This window comes from Callithrix jacchus, chromosome 8 (genome assembly GCF_049354715.1).
Source record: "Callithrix jacchus isolate 240 chromosome 8, calJac240_pri, whole genome shotgun sequence".
NCBI classification, from domain to species: domain Eukaryota; kingdom Metazoa; phylum Chordata; class Mammalia; order Primates; family Cebidae; genus Callithrix; species Callithrix jacchus.
This window is the reverse complement of record NC_133509.1, coordinates 65,472,403-65,495,362: the sequence shown is the minus strand read 5'-3', so window position 1 is coordinate 65,495,362 and position 22,960 is coordinate 65,472,403. Positions and strand designations below refer to the sequence as shown.

Here is a 22,960-nt window from a genome sequence, read left to right as displayed (position 1 = left end):
CAGAAAACAAGTGCATTCATGCCCTCTTTTAGAGGCTGGAGTGTCAGTAAAGAATGAACTCTTGAATGATTCCGTAGGCTGGCACAATATCTTAATACACCAAAAATAGATTTAGGCCGGGCAGGGTAGCTCACCCCTATAATCCTTGCACTTTGAGAGGCTGAGATGGGATGATTGCTTGAGCCCAGGAGTTTGAGACCAGCCTGGGCAACACAGTGAGACCCCGTCTCTATATTCAGAAAAAGATTTCTACTTTTTTCATTGCACCTGACCTACCACTCCTATATAGGGAGAGAGAGAAAGAATGTTTTTTCCTATTATACATACCTATGATAAAGTTTATAAATTAGACACAGTAAGATTAATAATAATAGAACAATTATCACCATATACTGTAAGAAAGCTATGTGAAAGGTGGGCATGGTGGTGTGCACCTATAGCTCCAGCTACTAGGAAGGCTGAAACAGGAGGATGGCTTGAGCCCAGGAGTTCAAATCCAGCCTGGGTAACAGAGACCCCACCTCTTAAAAAACAAAAGATGGTCAGGTGTGGTAGCTCATGCCTGTAATCCCACCAGCACTTTCAAAGGCCGAGGTAAGGAGGGTCGCTAGAGCCCAGGAATTCGAGATCAGCCTAGGCAACATATGGAGATCTCGTCTCTACAAAAAATAAAAAAAATCAGCTGAGTAGGATGGCACATACCTGCGGTCCCAGCTACCCGGGAAGCTGAGGTGGGAGGATCGCTTGAGCCCAGGCTGGGGGTTGAGGCTGCAGTGAGCCATAATCATGCCACTGCAATGGAGCCTGGGCAACAGAGCAAGACCCTGTGTTAAAAATACATATATATGTGAATGTAGTCTCTCTCAAGAGCTTATTGTACTATACTTACCCTTCTCATGATCTGTCCATCTGGTAACCAAGACAGTTACTAAATGACTGTCAAGTGAGTAGTGTAGACAAAGGGATGATTCACCTCCTAGGCGAGACAGAGCAGGACAGCAGGACGAAGTGGGATGGTGCCAGATTTCGTCACACTACTCAGAATGGCATGCAGTTTAAAACTTATACATTGTTTATTTCTGGAATATTTCATTTAATATTTTGGGACCTCAGTTGACCATAGGTAACACCACAGAATGTGAAACAGTGGATAAGGGAGGGACTACTGTCCATTCACCTAAGATAGTTCTGTATATTCTGTTACCTGGGTAGCAAAAGCATACAGAAAGGTTTTGGGGGGATGTGGTGCATTGCTCTTCTGTAATGACAGTAATTTACTTCAAGGCATTGCAGGAGAAGGGGGTTAAAGGAGCAAAAGGGAAGAAGAGAAGGATTCATTTCATGCCTGCCTATACAAAGACGTTTTCTTGATTCTATTTCTATTTTTTTATTTTTTATTTTTTTGAGAGAGTCTCGCTCTGTTGCCCAGGCTGGAGTACAGAGGCACTATCGCCATCTCAGCTCACTGCAACCTCTGCCTCCCAGGTTTAAGTAATTCTCCTACTGCAGCTTCCTGAGTAGCTGGGATTAGAAGTCCATGACACCATGCCCAGGTAATTTTTTATATTTTTAGTAGAGATAGGGTCTCACCATGCTGGCCAAGCTGGTCTTGAACTTCTGACTTCAAATGATCTGCCTGCCTCAGCCTCCCAAAGTGCAGATATTATAGGCGTAAGCCATCATGCCTGGCTGCATTCTACTTTTAAACTTTGAACCTGGCCAGGAATGGTGGCAGGCACCTGTAACCAACTACTTGAGAGGCTGAGGGAGAACTGCTTGAACCCAGGAGGCAGAGGCTGCAGTATGCCGAAACTGCACCACTGCACTCCCGCTTGGGCGACAAGAGCAAGACTTTGTCTCAAAAAAAACAAAGAAAACCTTTGAACTAAATTTCATTAACAGTAAGCATATTAATAAGCAAACCCTTTAATAATGTGGCATAAAAAGGCTCACAGTGTGGCTCAGGTCTGTAAATCCAACACTTTGGGAGGTGGAGGCCTATGGATCACGGGAGCACAGGAGTTCGAAACCAGTCTGGACAACATGGCAAAACCCTGTCTCTACAAAAAATTACAAAAATTAGCTGGGTGGAGGAGGTGCATGCCTGTGGTCCCAGTTACTTGGGAGGCTGAGGTGGGAGGATCACCTGAGCCCAGGAGGTAGAGGCTGCAGTGAGGCATGTTCACACCACTGTACTCTGGCCTGAGGCAGAGGGAGATGCTGTCTCCAAAAAACAAACAAAAAAGAATAGCTGTAGGAGCTCTCTGGGGCTCTGTTAATGTCTGACCTTCCATTATTTGAAAGTAATGTTCTCTATAGAGTTAATTACATAATAGCATTGTAATTACTAAGTGCCCTTAAAATGAATATCAAAGGCTTTAAAAAACTGGAAAATAAAATTGAACTCTGCAATCTTTGTTAGGTACGTTATAAAAAGTTTTTTGTTTTGTTTTGTTTCGAGGCAGGGCTTCACTCTGTTACCCAGGTTGGAGTGCAGTGTTGTGATCATAGTTCACTGCAGCCTCAAACCCCCCAGCTCAATCAATCCTCCCTCTTCACCCTCTTGAGTAGTTGGGAGTACAGGTGCTCACCACCACAGCTGACTTTTTAATTAATTAATTATTTCTAGAGACAGCATCTTGCTGTCACCCAGGCTGGAGTGCATGACACCATCTCGGCTCACTGCAACCTCTGCCTCCCAGGTTCAAGGAATTCTCCTGCCTCAGCCTTCTGAGTAGCTGAGATTAGAAGCACCTGCCACCACTTTGGCTGATTTTTTTTTTTGTGTGTTTTTAGTAGAGACAGATTTCACCATGTTGGTTACGCTGAGTTCAAATTCCTGACCTCAAGTGATCTGCCTGCCTTGGCCTCCCAAAGGGCATGAGTCACCACACCTGGCTATTTTTTGTAGAGATATGTTCTTGCTGTGTTGCCCAGGCTGGTCTTGAACTAATGCGCTCAAGCAATCCTCCTCCCTTGGCACTCCAGTGTGTTGAGATTACAGGCCTGAGCCACCACACTCAGACTTTTTTGTTTTTGAGACAGGGTCTTGCTCTGTCACCCAGGCTGGAATGCGGTGACATAATCATAGCTCACTGCAGACTTGAACTCCTGGGTTCAAGCAATCCTTCTGCCTCAGACTCCCAAGTAGTTGAGACTACAGATATGTGCCACCACACCCAGATAACTTTTGTATCTTTTGTAGAGATAAAGTCTATGTTGCCCAGGTGGGTCTTGAATTTCTGGCCTCATGAGATCCTCCTTCCTCAGTCTCCGAAAATGAAGGGGTTACAAGTGTGAGCCACTGTACCAGGCCCACATTACATTTTATTTATTTATTTATTTATTTATTAATTTATTATTTATTTATTTATTTAGAGACTGAGTTTCGCTCTTGTTACCCAGGCTAGAGTGCACTGGTGCAATCTTGGCTCACCGCAACCTCCGCCTCCTGGGTTCAGGCAATTCTCCTCCCTCAGCCTCCTGAGTAGCTGGGATTACAGGCACACGCCACTGTGCCCAGCTAATTTTTTGTATTTTTTTAGTAGAGATGGCGTTTCACCATGTTGACCAGGATGGTCTCGATCTCTTGACCTCATGATCCACCCATCTTGGCCTCCCAAAGTGCTGGGATTACAGGCTTGAGCCACCGCGCCTGGCCACATTACGAAGCTTTTAAAGCCAGGCCCAGGAGGTTCAAGGTTGTCGTGCAACGTGATCATGCTTGTGACTAGCCACTTACACAGGGAGACCCACTTCTCTCTTAAAAAAAAAAAAAAAAAAAAAACCACCTCATTCCTGTAATCCCAGCACTTTGGGAGGCTGAGGTGGGTGGATCACTTGAGGTCAGGAGTTCAAGAACAACCTGGCCATCATGGTGAAACCGAGTCTCTACTAAAAATACAAAAATTAGCTGGGTGTGGTGGCGTGCAACTGTAGTCCCAGATACGTGGGAGGCTGAGGCAGGAGAATAGCTTGAAGGCAGAGGTTGCAGTAAGTTGAGACCATGCCATTGCACTCCAGCCTGGGTGACTCAGTAATCCCAGCACTTTGGGAGGCTGGAGGGTGCAGATCACAAGGTCAGGAGATCGAGACCATCCTGGCCAACATGGTGAATCCCTGTCTCTACTAAAAACAAAAATTAGCAGGGCATGGTGGTGCACATTTATAATCCCAGCTACTTAGGAGGCTGAGGCAGGAGAATCACTTGAACCAGGGAGTTGGAGTTTGTAGAGAACTGAGATCAGCCACTGCACTCCAGCCTGATGACAGAGCGAGACTGGGTCTCAAAAAAAAAAAAAAATATATATATATATATATATATATATATATATATATATATATATAAATAAAAAATAAAATAATAGTAATAATAAAACCTCTTAAAAACTAAATTTTACTAAGCCTTTTAAAGGAGTAAGACAGGCCTTAGAAGTCAGGTGCGGTGGCTGCTGCCTGTAATCCTAGCACTTTGGGAGGCTAAGGCGGGTGGATCACTTGTGGTCAGTAGTTCTGAGAACAGCCTGGCCAACATGGAGAAACCCCATCTCTACTAAAAATACAAAAATGAGCTGTGTGTGGTGGCGGATGCCTGTAATCCCAGCTACTCAGGAGGCTGAGGCAGGAGAACTGCTTGAACCCAGGAGGTGGAGATTGCGGTAAACTGAGAACGCACCAGGCGACAGAGCTAGACTCCGTCTCAAAAAAACAAAAAACAAAAAAAAGAAAAGAAAAGAAAAAGCCTTCAGAAAACATTACTCAAAATGTCTGTGTTTAAATTTTAAAACTTTATTGGCTGACAGAAAACTGGCATACTTTCTTCCCACTACCATCCTCCTATTCCTGAATTCAACCTGCAAAAAGAAGCATGGACCAGGAAGGGTTCCTTAGATGCTCAACAGAATTTAAAGAAGTAGGAAAGTTATGTTTACAATTAGAAAATAAAACATCTCTCTCAGTTTAGAAAAAAAATTTTCTTTGTTCATATTTTAAAGTACAGTTTTGTTTTTAGAAACTGGAAAACACCTATTTATAATGTCTTTGGAAGGATGCCCCATTTTGTAATTGTGGTCTTCCAGATTCTTCTGGGTTACAAATGTTGAGATGTATTCCATGGTACTCACATTTCTGATAAATCCATGTTGTCTGAAAGAGACTTCCTCTCAGCTTTCTGACATCTTATCAAGAATTAGTAGAGGGGCAAGAATTCTTGCCCTGTTAGTTTCCACAATGCAGCCATTTAACACCATCTCATCCAAAATGATGTGTACTTTATCTAAATTAAACATTATCTAGGTTTATATTAAGGAAATTAAAGTCATAAAAATGTTAACATTCAGTAAAAATTTATGGCTTAACCTAGACTTTTCCCAGTATAAATTAGCCTAAGCATGAGGGTTTTTTGTAGAGAATTTCTGAAATGAAATTTAAAACTGGTGCCCATATTAGAAATTGTTACCTTCACATATACATACATACCTAGTTTTACCTTGGTTAACAGGATAAGTAGGCATAAATGAAACAGCTCTATTTTTTAACCAAAGGGATAGGAAATCTACTAAGAGCTAGAGAACAAAGCAAGTGTCATGTGGCAAGAGAATGACCTGAACTCAAGAATAATGTCGCTGGGCACAGTGGTTCACACCTGTAATCCCAGCATTTTGAGAGGTCAAGGTGGGTGGATCATGAGGTCAGATCATCCTAGCCAGGTTATCATTCTGGTTAACACTGTGAAACCTCATCTCTATTAAAAATACAAAAAATTAGCTGGGCATAATGGCACTTGCCTGTAATCCCAGCTACTAGGGAGGCTGAGGCAGGAGAATCACTTGAATCTGGGAGGCGGAGGTTGCAGTGAGCTGACTGAGATCACACCACTGCACTCCAGCCTGGGCGACAGAGCAAGACTCCTTCTCAAAAACAAACAAACAAAAAGCAATAATAATAATGTTGTCTTCCCAGACAATAATACTAACAACGTTAACAATTATTTGAATACTCCTGTTCCAGTCATTGTGTTGAGTTTCAGCCCTCTACACCAACACTGTGTTGAGTTTCAGCCCTCTACATATCTCTGATATACATGTTGCATATTATCCTCAGTTTACGCAGGATCAAACAGGCTTAAAGCATGGTCCAAGGTCACATGGCTACTAAATAGCAGGCTGGAATTTAAACCCAAAGCTTGGGCTTGACTGCTCTGCTTACAGGCTCCTCAGGAGGGGCTAGACACCCGCCTCTACAGCTTCCAGCCTCCTCACCAAAATAAATGCCTTGCACCTTCAGTTATCTTCTGTCAGACTAATGTAAAAATAACTATGAGAAGAAAATGAATGAAGAAGGCAGGGCATAACAAAACTTCTGAATTGCAGGACAGTATCTCTTACAAATGGGTAGTTCTAAGAAGTCATTTGAGAATTATGGAGTCACTTTAGCTTACAGGTGTTCTTTTTATTTATTTATTTATTTTTAATTTTTTTTAAAGATGGGGTTTCTCCATGATCGCCAGGCTGGTCTTGAACTCCTGACCTCAGGTGATCCACCAACCTTGGCCTCCCAAAGTGCTAGGATTACAGGCATGAGCCACCGCGCCCAGCTACAGGTGTTCTTATTGCAAAGTTAGTATAGGGCATGAGGAAAGAAGAAAATATTGTTAGACTATGATGTCTGACAAACTGTAAAGAACTAAATGCTTCCCTCAAGAACCCCTTCAGCTGAAAACCTAACTTTTCTTTTGTGAAAGAGGAATTGAAATGAGATGACAATGAATGTTTCTGAATTCTACATTTTAATATCTGAAGTTCCATATCTACTTAAAGAGCATGATCCTGGTCTGTTACAAAAACAAAACAGTTGACATATTGTTTCAAATAAACTTCATTCAACAAAGAGGTAATTAAATGTACTAGGGGAGTTGAAAATTCTTAGTAAAGTGAATTGTTGCCACTTGATTTTTTTTCAGCCAGATGTTCAAAGTCTACATTGTATTCAAAGTCTACATTGTGTTCAAAGACTCCATCTCAAAAACAAACAAACAAACAAACAAAAAACAATAATAATGTTGTCTTCCCAGACAATAATACTAACATTAACAATTATTTGAATACTCCTGTTCCAGTCATTGTGTTGAGTTTCAGCCCTCTACACCAACACTGTGTTGAGTTTCAGCCCTCTACATATCTCTGATATACGTGTTGCATATTATCCTCAGTTTACCCAGGATCAAACAGGCTTAAAGCATAGTCCAAGGTCACATGGCTACTAAATAGCAGGCTGGAATTTAAACCCAAAGCTTGGGCTTGACTGCTCTGCTTACAGGCTCCTCAGGAGGGGCTAGACACCCGCCTATTTGCTTAGTGAAGTGCATCTACACAGAATAGGACAAACAGCAAATGACTTTAAAGTTTTTATTAGGCTCTGTGTGACTATCTCATTAAGCTCTGTGCAAATAGTCCTCCCACAGAATAAACTGTTTCCCAGGGACCCATGGGAACTGTCCTTAAGTGACCCAGAAAAAAAAAAAAAGCGTTACTCTGATATACCTATTAATAATGTCTTCCAATTATGCAGATGATTGCTTTGTCCCAAGGCCAAACTGGGACTGGAATGTTAGCCCCTTGATTCAAACAAGTTCACTAGACCCAGAAGCCAGAACTTGGGTGAGACAAAGTGAGAATGACAGCCAGGTACGTATAGAAAGACTCAGGTGGCTACATGGAAAATGGCCTGCAGAACTCTCCTGTTGTACTCACCGAGGGCAATGAAAGCCTTAGTGCCTTTGAAAACGTCCCAAGATGACTTTGAGATAGAAGGAAATCTAATTTTAACCCAAGAATTGGTTCGGGGATCAAGCTGCTCTGTGGACTGCCCCACTTGTAGCAAGTAGATGATCTGCAGTTCAGATGTCCCCTTGAGCAACTGCCCAACTGTTTTGAAATTCAGATCAGAATTTACTGAATTAAATAAATTAAAAATAAATAAAATCAAAGTGAGTGATATCCCCACATTACAAGGACAAGGTCCTCCAGCAAGTCAGTTTCCCACATCCTGGAAACAAGTTGCTCAATGAGGTCACTGTATACTGTGGGCATGTGACTGCCCTGCCTGTGTATCTGTGTATCTGACTCAAACCCTAATAATCATGTAGTTTTCTGGCACTATAGGGGAACTACAGACCAAATCCAATGTGAGGCAAAGGCCTGAAAGCTGATTTCCCCTTGGAATTATATGACTTCTTTAAAATAAGAATCCAGCTGTTGTTTACATCTTGATTTAGTTTATGAGCAACTTGTACACCCTGCTGAGGCCAAGAGTAATGGCATTTAGGCCATATGCCAGGTAAGCAGGGACTAAAAAATACCCAATATGCTAAGCCCATGGAATAAACATGGGCAAACACTCTGCAATGCTGACATTTGAAATAGGAGGAAGCAAGAAAGGCCCAGACTGTTGGTATATTAATGTAGTGAGCTAAGAATGACTATTGAAAGATGGTCTTACCTTCAGGCTGCAATGACTTGACTGACTCTAAAGATCCTAAGGCAACCTGTTTTCTTTCATGAGGCCCCTAAGATTAAGCTGACATGAACTAGAAACAATCTCCCAAAGAGCGGAGTTACTGAAGTCCACTTTCTCCCAACCTAGAAACCTAAGAGCCTTTCTGAATTTTCACATAATGTGGATTGCAAATGAACGTCACAAGGCTCCTGGAATATTATGGCCACTGGAAATCAACTTTTTAATTAAAGTAATTGAAATGGCGATGGGTGCAGTGGCTCACACCTGTAATCCCAGCACTTTGGGAGGCCAAAGCAGGTGGATCACCCGAGGCCAGGAGTTCGAGACCAGCCTGACCAATATGGTGAAACCCCATCTCTACGAAAAATACAAAACTTAGCTAGGTGTGGTGGCATATGCCTGTAATCCCAGCTACTCAGGAGACTGAGGTAGGAGAAGCACTTGAACACAGGAGGTGGAGGTTGCAGTGAGCCGAAACTGTGCCATTGCACTCCAGCCTGGGCGACAGAGTAAGACTCTGTCTCAAAAATAAATAAATAAAAACATTAAATAAATTAAAAATAAATAAAATCAAAGTGATTGAAATGTTTATGGGTCCAACATTGGGATTTAATTTTTTTTAGATGGAGTCTCTCTCTGTTGCTCAGGCTGGAATGCAGTGGCACGATCTCAGCTCACTACAACCTCTGCCTCTCGGGTTCAAAGGATTCTTGTGCCTCAACCTCTTGAGCTGCTGGGAATGTAGGCCCATGCCACCATGCCCAGCTAATTTTTTTGTGTTTTCAGTAGAGACGAGGTTTTATCATGTTGGTCAGGCTGGTCTCAAACTCCTAACCTCAAGTGATCTGCCTGCGTCAGCCTCCCAAAGTGCTGGGATTAGAGGCATGAGCCACTGCGCCCAGCCCCAACGTTGGAATTTTGAACTCTGGATCATAAAATACTTTTCCATATGAAGATTTTAACACCACAGTGGCAGTCAAATAATCCTTTAATAAGTGAGAAACTGAGCGGCTTGGAGTCAAATGGAATCTCAAAAGGAATTCCAGGGCAGAGAGACCAGCCTAGAAACTACAATTTGTAACTCCAGACTTGGGTCTTGGATTCCTTCGTTTTTCATTTTATTTCTCTTTTTAAAAAAGATTCTAGCTAAGTAAAGTGTTCTTTAATAAAATAGGTAGGGTGGGAAAACTTGTTCTCTCATTACTCATAGGTTAATTTCCCACCAAATTAGATAAGCTGCCAAGGGCCACTGTGTTCACATTTCCCCCAGAAAACACTACTATATAGAAGGCTATCATCATGAAGATTCAGAATAGTCCTGGAGACATTCTTCTTGTAGTACAGTCTGTTCACTTTTCTTTTTTTTTTGAGACGAGGTCTTACTCTGTTGCCCAGGTTGGAGTACAGAGGCACAATCTGGGCTCACTGTAGCCTCGACCTCCTGTGTTCAAGTGATCCTCCCACCTCAGCCTCCCAGGTAACTGTGACCACAGGCGTGCACCAACACGCCCATCTAATTTTTGTATTTTTTGTAGGGATGTGGTTTCACTATGTTGCCCAGTGTGTTCACTAGGTTGCAGTGAGCCGAGGCTGTGCCACTGCAGTCCAGCCTGGGCAAGAGTGAGACTCTGTCTCAAAATTAAATAAATAAATTAATTAAATAAAACTAAAGTGATTGAAATGTTTATGGGTCTGACATTAGAATTTTATTTTTCAGCCTCCCAAAGTGTTGGAATTACAGGCATGAGCCACGGTGCCTGGCCCTGTTCACATTTTGTCTCCTGCTAATTAGACCACAGAAAAGGACTGTTTTCGTTTCCTTCCTTCCTTCCTTTCCTTCATTTTCTTTCTTTCTTTCTTTTTTCTTCCTTTCCTTTCCTTCTTTCCCTCCCTCCCTTCCTCTCTTCTTTCTTTCCTTTGGTGGAGTCTTCAGGCTGGAGTCCAGTGGCATGATCTTGGCTCACTGCAACCTCTGTCTCCAAGGTTCAAGAGATTCTCCTGCCTCAGCCTCCCAAGTACCTGGGATTACAGGCACATGCCACCATGCCTGTCTAGCCAATTTTTGTATTTTTAGTAGAGATGAGGTTTCATCAAGTTGGCCGGGCTGGTTTTGAATGCCTAATCTCAGGTGATTTACCCACCTCAGCCTCCCAAAGTGCTGGGATTACAGGCGCAAGCCACCCCGCCCAGCTGTTACCCTTTTTTTAAAGTAGGTTTTCATTAAAGGCCCACTCATTCTAAGAACAACAGGATAGCCAGCTGTGGTTTTGCTTAAAGTTTATGTAGGGTTATGTAAAATTAAATATGAAAGTCAGAGTTGGGTCAGTCATTATTCTCATTTTTTTCCTAAGTCTCTCTTGGTTCTGATAACTTGCTGTCACTATTCCTGACTAGAACAGAAACCAGAAACATGGAACAAAAGTAATAGGGTTAAAGCAGAGAGACCTGGTGGTGAGGAATGCTGGCAGATGAATATGGCACCTAGAGGACTCCTTAAGGAAACAGGAAAGTGGTCAAAGCTAGTGGGAGCCAAAAAAAACCTGGAGGCAGAACCGTCAAATCTATAAGATTCACGTCTCCTTCCAGGGTACTGGCTGACTCCTGGGGACTGTTCCTATCCAAGACTCCCATCACCCACCACGGCCCTGGCTACAGCTGCCATGCTGGAGAAGGCCCTGGGCCCCTCGTCCCTCAGTGCCTGCCCTTCCCACAGAGAAACGATTGCACACATTCTCTCGGACCCACAGGCCAGTCCTCACTCTCTGGCAATTAGGCTTTCCATTTCACATTTTCAAAAGGAAAAAGGATGTTTAGAAATCTGAATGTAAACTCCACTTTTGAAGAGCATGTTCTCATCAAGACCTTCACAGATACTCTCAAAATTTTTCATCTTTTCTGACTCCTCTAACCAAAAGCGTTTCTTTAAAATATCTCCCCTTATTCACAAAAAAGCTTTGACAATACTAAGGCACCATGGTGACAGGCATTTTATAAATGTTTTATTTATAAATAAATAGACTAAATTGCCACAGTCTACTCCAGATGATTAAGTTTTTAAAAATATGTTAAATTTAGGCTGGGTGCAGTGGCTCATGCCTGTAATCCCAGCACTTTGAGAGGCCAAGGTGGGCAGATCACTTGAGGTCAGGGGATCAAGACCAGCCTAGCCAAAATGGTGAAACCCTGTGTCTGTTAAAAATAAAAAAATTAGCCAGGTATGGTGGAAAGCATCTGTAATCCCAGCTACTCAGAAGGCTAAGCCAGGAGGATCACCTGAATCTGGGAGGCAGAGGTTGCAGTAAGTTGATATTGTGCTACTGCACTCCAGCCTGGATGACAGAGCAAGGCTCCATCTCACAGAAAAAAAAGAAAAAAGAAAAAAAAATGTCGAATTTAACCTACCCAATTTATAACTCTAGAGTCAAGAGCCCTGGAAACCCAGAAACTAGTACCAGCTCTGCCCTAAAGTAGCTCTATGGATTGGGACATGTCACAGAACCTCTTTGGGCCTCAGCCTTTTTTTTTTTTTTGAGACGGAGTTTTGCTCTTGTTACCCAGGCTGGTGTGCAATGGTGCGATCTCAGCTCACCGCAACCTCTGCCTCCTGGGTTCAGGCAATTCTCCTGCCTCAGCCTCCTGAGTAGCTGGGATTACAGGTGTGCACCACCATGCCCAGCCAATTTTTCTTATTTTTAGTAGAGACGGGGTTTCACCATGTTGACCAGGATGGTCTTGATCTCTTGACCTTGGGATCCACCCGCCTCGGCCTCCCAAAGTGCTGGGATTACAGGCGTGAGCCACCGCGCTCGGCCCTGGGTCTCAGCCTTTTAATCTAAAAAGTGAGGTCTTAGGCCAGCCAACAGTGACTCACCCAGCACTATGGGAGACCAAGGGGGGAGGATCGCTTGAGCCCAAGAGTTCAAGACCAGCCTAGGCAACATAGTAAAATGCTGTTTTCATTTAAATTTTATTCCTAGATGTAATTTTTTCCTTGGTATTTTTGTTTTCTTATTCTGGAACCAGAGGTGGAATGATTGCTTAAGCCCAGGAGTTTGAGGCTGCAGTGAGCCATGATCACAACACTACACTCAAGCCTGGGCAGCAGAGCAAGACCCTGACTGTAAAAAAATTTTTTTACATTAATTTTTTAAAGTGAAGTTTTAACCTGATGGTTGTGTAAGTTTCTTCTAGTTTCAAAGTACCTGGCTTCTATGACGCTAAATATACCCTTCAGGGAAAGCAGAGCTTGTCTACTCTTTCTGAAAATATCAAGCCATTCCTGGCTGGGCGCAGAGGCTCACACCTGTACTCCTAGCACTTTGGGAGACCAAGGTGGGTGGATCACCTGAGGTAGGGAGTTGTAGACCAGCCTGGCAAACATGGCAAAACCCCATCTCTACTAAAAATACAAAAAAATTAGCCAGGTGTGGTGGTGCGCACTTATAGTCCCAGCTACTCAGGAGGCTGAGGCACAAGAATCGCTTGAAACTGGGAGGCAGAGGTTGCAGTGAGCTGAGATCGTGCCACTGCACTCCAGCCTGGGCATGAGAGTGAGACTCTGTCCCCCCCCAAAAAAAAAAAAAAATCAAGCCATTCCTGAAGTTGTTACATGCTCTATCATGCCTCAGAAGAAATTCTTTTGTAATGATTTTAATTAATTACCACTGTAACTTTCTGAGAGAGCATGCAGAAAATTTCAGTTCATTTAGAAGCTGCCACTTCAGTGCTGGATGCCTCCCTGAAGAATTTGTTCTTCTGGCTGATATTCCTATAGCCTCAGTTTGAACAAGTATTTTTGCAATTTCTCATTAAATCAGGCTGATGTTTTCTCCTACTTTGAGCCCTATTTTGGTTTCTAGATCTCTAAAAGTATTTCAGATTTTAGGAAGCTGATGGAACTAGAGGTAGAGGCCCCACAGTGGGCCTGATCAAGACCTGACTGCAAACCGTGGCAGTGCCAATTACTGTTGCCTGCACATCGTCATTCTTCCAGGAAGCACCATGGCAGATGCTAGTGGTGTCACAGAGAGGGCACACAGCATTGAGGTCCTTCCTATGTCCCACCCTCAACTGCAATAAAATGGGCATGAATCAGGGTTCTTTCACACATTTCACCAGACCTTTAGAGTTCTAGAATCAACTGATCAGGCTGTGAGACTTTAAGAGTTTATAAACAAGCAGGAATGTTGTAAAGATGATTTTTATTTTTAAAGATAAGGTCTTGCTCTGTTGCAAGACCTTGAAGTGCAGTGGCACAATCATGGCTCACTGCAGCCTCAGCCTCCCAGGCTCAAGTGATCCTCCTACTTCAGCCTCCCTAGTAGCTGAGACATAGGCACACACCATCAATGCCTGTCTAATTTTTAAATGTTTTGAGAGACTGGGTTCCCTATGTTGCCCAGATTGGTCTCAATCTCCTGGCCTCAAGCAATCCTCCTGCTCCCTGCAAAGTGCTGGGATTACCAGCATGAGCCACTGTGCCTAGCCTAAAGATGTTTTTAAATCAAGAAAACATTCTAGATTCTAGCCTATATTTGTGGGGCAAGGAGGCACAAGAGTGTAAGTAGAGACTCCAGCCTGTTCTTGTTTCTCTCCCGAGGCACATACATGGGACATCCCAGCTACCAGCCTAGCCTACCTATCATTCCTTCCCCTAGTCTTGGGGTAAAGGTGGAGGAGAGGCTTGCAGAGGCTGTGGTGGCAGGCGCTGGGCTATCTAGGCACCCTATAAATTCTAGGGCCCAGGAAGCCAGAGGTGGTCAAGCCGTGGATAAGGAGGGCTGGTGGGCATCTGCCCATGATGGGGAAGGAGTATTGGCAAAGCAGAGCCAGAGCAGGGCCTCTAGAGCACAGGGCCCGAGGAGCTCCTGGCTGTCCAGGCCTGAAGGCAGTACTGCTGCATTCCATTTTAACCAACATAAACTAAGTCTTTAATCCTCTTGAAAGGCACCAAATACTGAAAAGGCTGTGGAGGTTTTCTGTACCTTCATGTGGAGAGCAAGTACGCACTGATTTGAAAAGCAGTTGGTGCATCTCCCACACCGTGCTGTTCACTGGTGCCATCCCCTAGCTATTCAGTAGATGGGAGTGGTAGAGACAGCTCCTTTGAATTATGAACTAGCTGGAGAAAAGCAAGCCTGCTGGGGTTCAACGGCTGAGCCTATATTGAGAAGTTCATTTATTGGTTCCTAAAAAACCACCTTAATTCATAAAATTTGAAGTCTTAAATAAATCTACCAAGGTATGTGATGGGGCAAACTCTCCCTATAGAAATAGGCTTCCTGAATCTTCAGGCCTCACTTCAGCCAGGTGGGCAGAATGTAATCGAAGCATGCACAGGAATGTATTCATAGCATGTGGATGATTTAGGTCACTGACGTGCTTGGTCCCAAGGGTACAGTCCGCCCCACCTGACACCATCGCACCAGAGGGTTTCCAGTAACTGGAAGGCTTTTCAGCAAGCCAGAGTTTCTGTCCTGATTTCTTATGCTTAGGTTATTTCTTTTTAAAATCCAATCTGTCTTGCTCTGTGATGTCAGTCTTACTAGAAGTAGAACAAGTCCATACTAGGAAGAAATGTAAATGGTGCACTGTATTTCTCCAAGTTTAACTGTACAGGCTCTTGGAAACTTCCCTACCTTTAAAAAATCAGGGGAAAAGACTCTGGAGAAAAAGACAAGGCGGGGGCAGTTCCTGGGAATTGATGAGGTTTTGGCTTCCTTCTCCTATACCAAAACCAAGTCTTAAGTCATGTATGTCCCATGTGGACTGACAGCCTGAGCAAACACAAAAAAGATGATGTACCATGAGTGGTGGAAGAACTAAATCCAGGTTGCCATTACAGTAGTTTGCTTGTTTTCAACCTTCAAGGCCTAAGGAAGCTTTCCTGGCAGAGTATATCTAAGCAGTGCTGGCTGCTCCAGCAGGTGCCTGGCTGCATGCTACCACATGTAGAATGTCTATGGCCCTACCCAGATGGAGTCTTTATAAAGTTCCCTAGTCTTTCTGCTGTGTAACTAGTCTGTAGAGGTCTTCATTGGACATGTGATGGTTAAAAAAAACTATGTATGAAACAGAGGACAGTTATGGGTTTTTAATTTGATATTTTTCAGATAGCTGAGGTGGTACCCTTTTAAGAATATCAATATTTTGGGAGTCCAAGGCAGGAGGATTGCTTGAGCCCAGAAGTTTGAGACCAGCCTATGCAACAGAGTGAGACCCCATCTCTACAAAAAATAAATTAAAAAATTAGCTGGGCATGTGGTGTGTACCTATAGTCCCAGCTACTTGGGAGGCTGAGGTGGGAGGATAACTCGAGCCCAAGAGATCCAGGGTGTAGTGAGCTATGACTGCACCGCTGCACTCCAGCCTAGGTGACAGAGCAAGACCCTATCTCCAAAAAAAGGAAAAAAAAGAGTGTCAACAGAAAAGAGTTACCATGTCTCCTTCTCTGCTGCCTGCTCCACTTTTAGATCACTGAAGTACAAGTGAGATCAAAGCTAGAGCAAAGTCGTAAACTTTCAGGTCTAGAAAGACTTAGTTCCCTTCTATATATAATGTGAAATGGCTAATTTGCCAGATGGATATGCCTAAGTAATTCCTAAGGACAGTAAATATACATAACTTGGTTAGAGGGGAAGAGAGGGTGAAAATCAAACAAGGTAGAATGGGCCAGGCATGGTGGCTCATGCCTGTAATCCCAGCATTTTGGGAGCCAAGGCAGGCGGATCACGAGGTCAGGAGATTGAGACCATTCTGGCTAATATGGTGAAACCCTGTCTCTACTAAAAATACAAAAAATTAGCTGGGTGTGGTGGCGCAAGTCTGTAGTCCCAGCTACTTGGGAGGCTGAGGCAGGAGAATTGCTTGAACCCAAGAGGCGGAGACTGCAGTGAGCCGAGATCGCACCACTGCACTCCAGCCTGGGTGACAGTGCGAGACTCTGACTCAAAAAAAGAAAAAAAAAGAAAGAAAGAAACCTGGTAAAATGAAGGGAAAACTGTATCTTGGTATAAAATTTAAATTCAAACAAGAATGCTGAAGATCATCACACAGACCTATTCTATACAGCAAAAGGACACAAAGACACGTATACCCATCCATACTTCTAATAAACATCTAGTCAATATATGACACATCAACACAACTCATCCAACTATAATACATATCCCATCACCTCTGATTCACGTTAACTCTCTCGATATCTAGGTCTTATCAGACTCTCTTCCTGTTTTATGTGTAAGGTAACTCAGCTCAGTTACCTAAAGTCATGGCAACATCAACTATTAAGGCTGAGCAGGTGCTAAGGCTCTTCTAATCTTAATTCTCTCATTTTAAGACGGGGGGTTATGTGTCTTGTCTAATACACACGTCTGTCCCCTATGGGCTGACAAGGAGGGCTTTCTTAAGCCTAAGCAAACACAAAAGTGTCAGTGGCAAGACCAAAAGTGGAAATTTGAGTTCTGTACTCCCAGTGAAGTGTCTCTTAGCCCTTGCTATCTTCCTGATGACTTTTTAAATAAAAAAGCTTTTTTTTACTTGTACCTTGTATAAGTAGGAAAATATTTATTTTGAATTGCTTCGACTGGCTTAAGATAGAATATTACATGCTGAATAAAAATATGCTGTAATATATAGACCAAAGTGAATGAAAATATACCATAATATACAACGTGGTCTGTGTATCACGGTGTATTTTTATTCAGCATGCTAAAACTTATGAAGGGATTTATGATCCCTTCTAGGTCACAGGGATCATAGATTTGGGTCATTCACCACTAGAGGGCACTCAGATTTTCCCAGTTAGTTTACAGAGGCTTCCAACTCCAGTGTACAAAATGAATTTTATCAATACGGAGACATTTCCTATCAATAGTAACAAGTAAATAGCCATATCCCCAGAAATATTAAGTGGATACAAACATACTGGTTCTGGGCATTTATATATTAGCCATATCCCCAGAAATATTAAGTGGATACAAACATACTGGTTCTGGGCATTTATATAAATATATATATATAAATGTGTATATATATATTTATATAAATGTGTATATATATATATATTTATTTATATAAATGTGTATATATATATATATATACACATTTAAAAATATAAATTAGGCCCGGCACAGTGGCTCCCAGAACTTCGGAAGGCCAAGGCAGGCAGATCACCTGAGGTCAGGCATTTATGACCAGCCTTGCCAACAGGGTAAAACACTGTCGCTACAAAAAAAAAAAAAAAAAAAAAAAAAAGTTAAAAAAATTAGCCGGGAGGCTGAAGGCTGCAGTGAGCTGCAAGCAGGCCACACCACTCCGGCCTGGGCAACAGAGTGAGACTATATATATATATATAGATATATATATATATATAGAGAGAGAGAGAGAGACTATATATATATATGTGTGTGTGTGTGTGTATACACATATATATATAGTATGTGTACATTGGTGTATTTTATATATATATATTTGTATATATATATATAAAATACACCATACAAATACATACATACACACACACATTTTTTTTCTTTTTTTTTTTTTTTGAGACAGAGTCTCACTCTGTCGCCCAGGCTGGAGTGCAGTGACATGGTCTCAGCTCACTGCAACCTCTGCCTCCTGGGTTCAAGCAATTTTCCTGTCTCAGCCTCCCAAGTAGCTAATATTACAGGCACCTGCCACCACACCCGGCTAATTTTGTATTTTTAGTAGAGACAGGGTTTCACCATGTTGGCCAGGCTGGTCTTGAACTCCTGACCCTCAGGTGATCTGCCTGCCTGGGCCTCCCAAAACACTGGGATTACAGGCATGAACCACTGCACCCAGCCTTAAAATTTTTTTTGGAGATAGAGTGTCACTCTGTCACTGAGGCTAGAGTACAGTGGCACGATCTCAGCTCACTGTAACCTCTGCCTCCTGGGTTCAAGGGATTCTTGTGCCTTAGCCTCCTAGGTAGCTGGGACCACAGGTGCGTGCCACCACACCTGGCTAACTTTTGCATTTTTAGTAGAGATGGAATTTTGCCATGTTGGCCAGGCTGGTCTGGAACTCCTGATCTTATGTGATCCACCTGCCTTGGCCTCCCAAAGTGTTTAAATTATAGGTATGTGCCCAGCCACATACATATACACATGCACATGCATGCACGCACACACACACACATACACCTATGTACACATATACACACACATATATAAATTTAATGTGTATGTGTGTTGGGCTGGTATAAAACTCCTGACCTCAGGACCAACAACATAGTGTCTATTATATATATATAAATTAGACACTATGCCCAGAACTAGTAGATTTGCATCCACTTAATATTTTAATACTTCTGGCAAAATGTGAAAAAGTAGGTGTTTGTGCATGTACACACACATACAAATACATGTATGTATATATATATATACACATATAAATATATTAAAATTCATATGTATTTGTTATATTCTAAGGATATTTTATATATATTACTAAACATTTGTTATAATTAATTTACTATTTTAGATTCAAGCCCTGATGTGTTCTTAAAGGACTCAAGTGGTAGGTAGATTTTTGAAGTAAATAATTAGCTTAAAAGTTAACTTGCCTCCCAAACACTCGCACAAAGTCTAGAGGGCTCCTGCCAAAATCTGTGGGCCTGCAGTATTCTAAGCAAATCATGCTTGTTTTGAGGGTCCTTGGATATTGTGATTTAAATGAGATAGAAGAAAAGGAAAAAATGAGAACTTTCTCTTCTATCAAGGCAATGAATGCAAGCCAGGCAATTTCTTTAACCTTCCAGTTTATCAACACTGAAGGCCTTATCCAGTCACTAGGGCATTTCTAGAGATTTATACCTGGAACCCTAGAAATTCAGTTTCTGTAGGAGGACTAAGCACTTTTTTGGCTGTGTTATTTAAATTTTGAAAAAGCCTATTCCATATGCTTAAAGAAAATTAAATTAATAAGCAATAGTTATTAACTGCTATGATAGCACTGTCCTGCCTGGAAAAAAAAATCTTAAGAATCGTCTTGGGCCAGGCGCAGTGGCTCACGCCTGTAATCCCAGCACTTTGGGAGGCTGAGGCGGGTGGATCACGAGGTCGAGAGATCGAGACCATCCTGGTCAACACAGTGAAACCCCCATCTCTACTAAAAATACAAAAAATTAGCTGGGCACGGTGGTGCCTGTAATCCCAGCTACTCAGGAGGCTGAGGCAGGAGAATTGCCTGAACCCAGGAGGTGGAGGAACGGTGAGCTGAGATTGCGCCATTGCACTCCAGCCTGGGTAACAAGAGTGAAACTCCGTCTCAAAAAAAAAAAGAATCATCTTGCTAGGTACGGTGGCTCATGTCTATAATCCCAGCACTTTCGGAGGCCAAGGTGGGTGGATCACCTGAGGTCAGGAGTTTTATACCAGCCCAGCCAACATGGTGATATCTCATCTCTACTAAAAATACAAAAATTAGCTAGGCGTGGTAGCAGGTGCCTGTAATCCTAGCCACTTGGGAGGCTGACGCACGAGAATCGCTTGAACTCAGGAGGTGGAGGTTGCAGTAAGCCGAGATCTTGCCATCGCACTCCATCCTGGACAACAAGAGCGAAACTCCAACACACACACAAAAAAAACATCTTGCTGAAGAAGGGTGATGAGGTGGGGGAGGCATTCTGCAGAACACCTGTACCTCCAGCTGTCTTGTCATAGTTGTTGGTGATGAACACTCTGGATTCTGCTAAATAGTTTTCCTGCCCCACAGCACTTACCTCATAAGTGCTAGAATGTGCTTGCCAAGTACTGTGGAAAACAGTATTGAAAAAGGATACATCTAATTCACTCTGAAAAAGAGAAAAAGAGTGCAAGGGTGAGAACAAAGACACTGGGACCCGTTGCTTTTAGCAGAGTCAGAATGAGGAGACTTCTGCGTCCATAGCAGTGACATCTGCTACCTGCTTCTTGGCTTGGAGGCCACAGCAATCTGACTCTGCAAAGGCCCCACGTTTGGGACTGTAATTTTTTTGAAATTGGCTGTAGTTCAAAGGAATTTTACAAGGCAGTACAATTCATCTTTAGAAAGCAGAGAGAAAAATAAACTAACTCAATCTTTACAGATGTAGGTAATTTGATGTGTGAATCAGAGACCTTAACAATGTTTCACACCCTTTCAATCCACTGATGTTACTTCTGGGAGTTTATCCTCAGGAAAAAATTAGACAATGGCACAATGATATATGACAGGATATTCAGGGTAATGGTGTTTGTAATAGCAAATTATTGATAATAACCTAAGTATCTATCAATGGGGGGACTAATTAAGTAAACCATAGCATATCCACAAATGACATGTAGACATATAAGTACTCATATATTGTTAAATAAAAAAGCAAGTTATAAAATGCATACATAGTATTATCCTTTTTTTTTTTTTTGAGGCAGAGTCTTGTTCTTTTGCCAGGCACCAGGCTGGAGTGCAGTGGAGCAATCTTGGCTTACTTCAACCTCCGCCTCCCAGGTTCAAGCAATTCTCCTACCTCAGCCTCCCGAGTAGCTGAGACTACAGGTGCGCACCACCACGCCCAGCTAATTTTTGTATTTTTTAGTAGAGATGGGGTTTTGCCATGTTGGTCAGGATGGTCTTGATCTCTTGACCTTGTGATCTGCCCGCCTCAGCCTCCCAAATTGCTGGGCTTACAGGCATGAGCCACTGCGCCCAGCCATAGTATTATCCTATATATGTATGTATAAAGGTCAAAATACATATGATTGTATAGCTACAAACAGATACAGAAAGTCTAAAAGGAAATGTACCTAACAGCACTTAGCAATAACTGATGAGCTTACTGATGATCTTCTCACTTAAAAAAATTATTTTATTTTATATTTTGAGACAGTCTGTCACCCAGGCTGGAGTGCAGCGGCATGATCTTGGTTCACTGCAACCTCCGCTTCCTGGGTTCAAGCGATCCTCCCACCTCTGCCTCCCAAGTAGCTGGGGCTAGAGGTGTGCACCACCACACCCAGCTAATTTTTGTATTTTTTGTATATACAAGGTTTTGCCATGGTGCTCAGGCTGGTCTTGAACTCCTGAGCTCAAGAGATCCACCTGCCTTGGCCTCCCAAAGTGATGGGATTGCAGGTGTGAGCCATCATTCCTGGCCAAAGAATACATTACTTTTTTTAGAGCAGTTTTAGGTTCACGGCAAAACTGAGGGGGAGATATGCAGACATCCCATGCCCCCTGCCTCTCTGAGTGTGCAGCCTCCTCCCATGATCAGGATCCTCCACTACAGTGGTACATTGTTAAAACAGATGAACCTATATCATTCTCACCCAAAGTCTACAGTTTACGATAGGGTTCACTCTATTACGGTGTTGTATATTATATGGGTTTCGACAAATGTATAATTACATGTATTCACTTTCCTCTTTCTCTTTGCACATGTATATATATATATATAGAGAGAGAGACAGAGTCTCACTTTTTTGCCAGGTACCAGGCTGGAGTGCAGTGGCAAGATCTTGGCTCACTGCAACCTCCATCTCCCAGCTTCAAGCAATTCTCCTGCTTCAGCCTCCCGAGTAGCTAGGACTACAGGCACGAGCCACCACACCCAGCTAACTTTCTTTATATTTGAGTAGAGACGGGGTTTCACTATGTTGGCCAGGATGGTCTCAATCTCTTGACCTGTGATCTGCCCACCTTGGCCTCCCAAAGTGCTGGGATTACAGGCGTGAGCCACAGTGCCTGCCTCCTTATATGTTTAACATTTTTTTAAAATAAAATAGATATTTATGTAATGAAAAAAGCATGGAGGAAGAAAAAAGTAGAGAATTTAAAATATGAAAGGACTTAGGGTTTGTCAAATGAAGCACCAAAAAATCCCTGATACCACTTCTTCAACAGCAGCAACCCTCACCTCTGGCAAAGCCGCCTCCTTTGAAGCTAAGTGGGTTGGCTTTTTGTTTTAAAAATGTGATGTGAGATGCTTCTCTCAGCCCCAGACAGCATGAGACTGATCTCCAAATTTAAGATTTGGAAATTCTGGAAGAGTAAAAATAGCCACAGAAAGAATGTTTAAAACTCACAAACCTAAAAATAAATCTAGATAACAAGGCCTTCTCTGTGAGGGGACAGATCCTATTTCTTTCCTGTAGTGTTCTTTTCCGTCTTCCTTTTCTTTTTGCTATGGTTTGATCCTAAGCCAAGTCATCCCTTGGTACTGTCCAAGTCCTGCATAATCACCTGGCTGAAATTAAATTCCAATCTTTACATCTATGGTTTATGTGGTCACTGACTCTCCCTAAAATTATATCTATAATTCAGCAATGTGTTATTTATTCTCAGTTACTGAATATAATAATAATAATTGTAAAAACCTTAGCAATGATAGTACTTGTACCCACTTTTATTTTCCTATTAGAACATTATTATTTTGGGAAATTATATTATTCTTCAAGGG

General features: G+C 42.5%; 1 protein-coding gene across 4 annotated transcripts in view; it reads right to left on the bottom strand.

Annotated features, from left to right (window-relative positions):
* Positions 1 to 4,772: 4,772 nt before the first annotated feature.
* The window catches only part of AP4S1 (adaptor related protein complex 4 subunit sigma 1), a 61,159-nt gene continuing 42,971 nt past the window's right edge, over positions 4,773 to 22,960 (bottom strand). For 2 of the 4 annotated variants that reach the window (XM_009005894.5, XM_078334656.1), the window contains exon 5: positions 19,868 to 20,338. In XM_009005894.5, coding sequence (XP_009004142.2) covers positions 20,000 to 20,338 — 339 coding nt within the window. In that variant the 3' untranslated portion in view covers positions 19,868 to 19,999. Of the gene's footprint in view, positions 5,292 to 19,867; positions 20,339 to 22,960 lie in introns of those variants that run through there. The other 2 variants (XM_002753788.7, XM_054239843.2) reach the window with 2 other exon arrangements.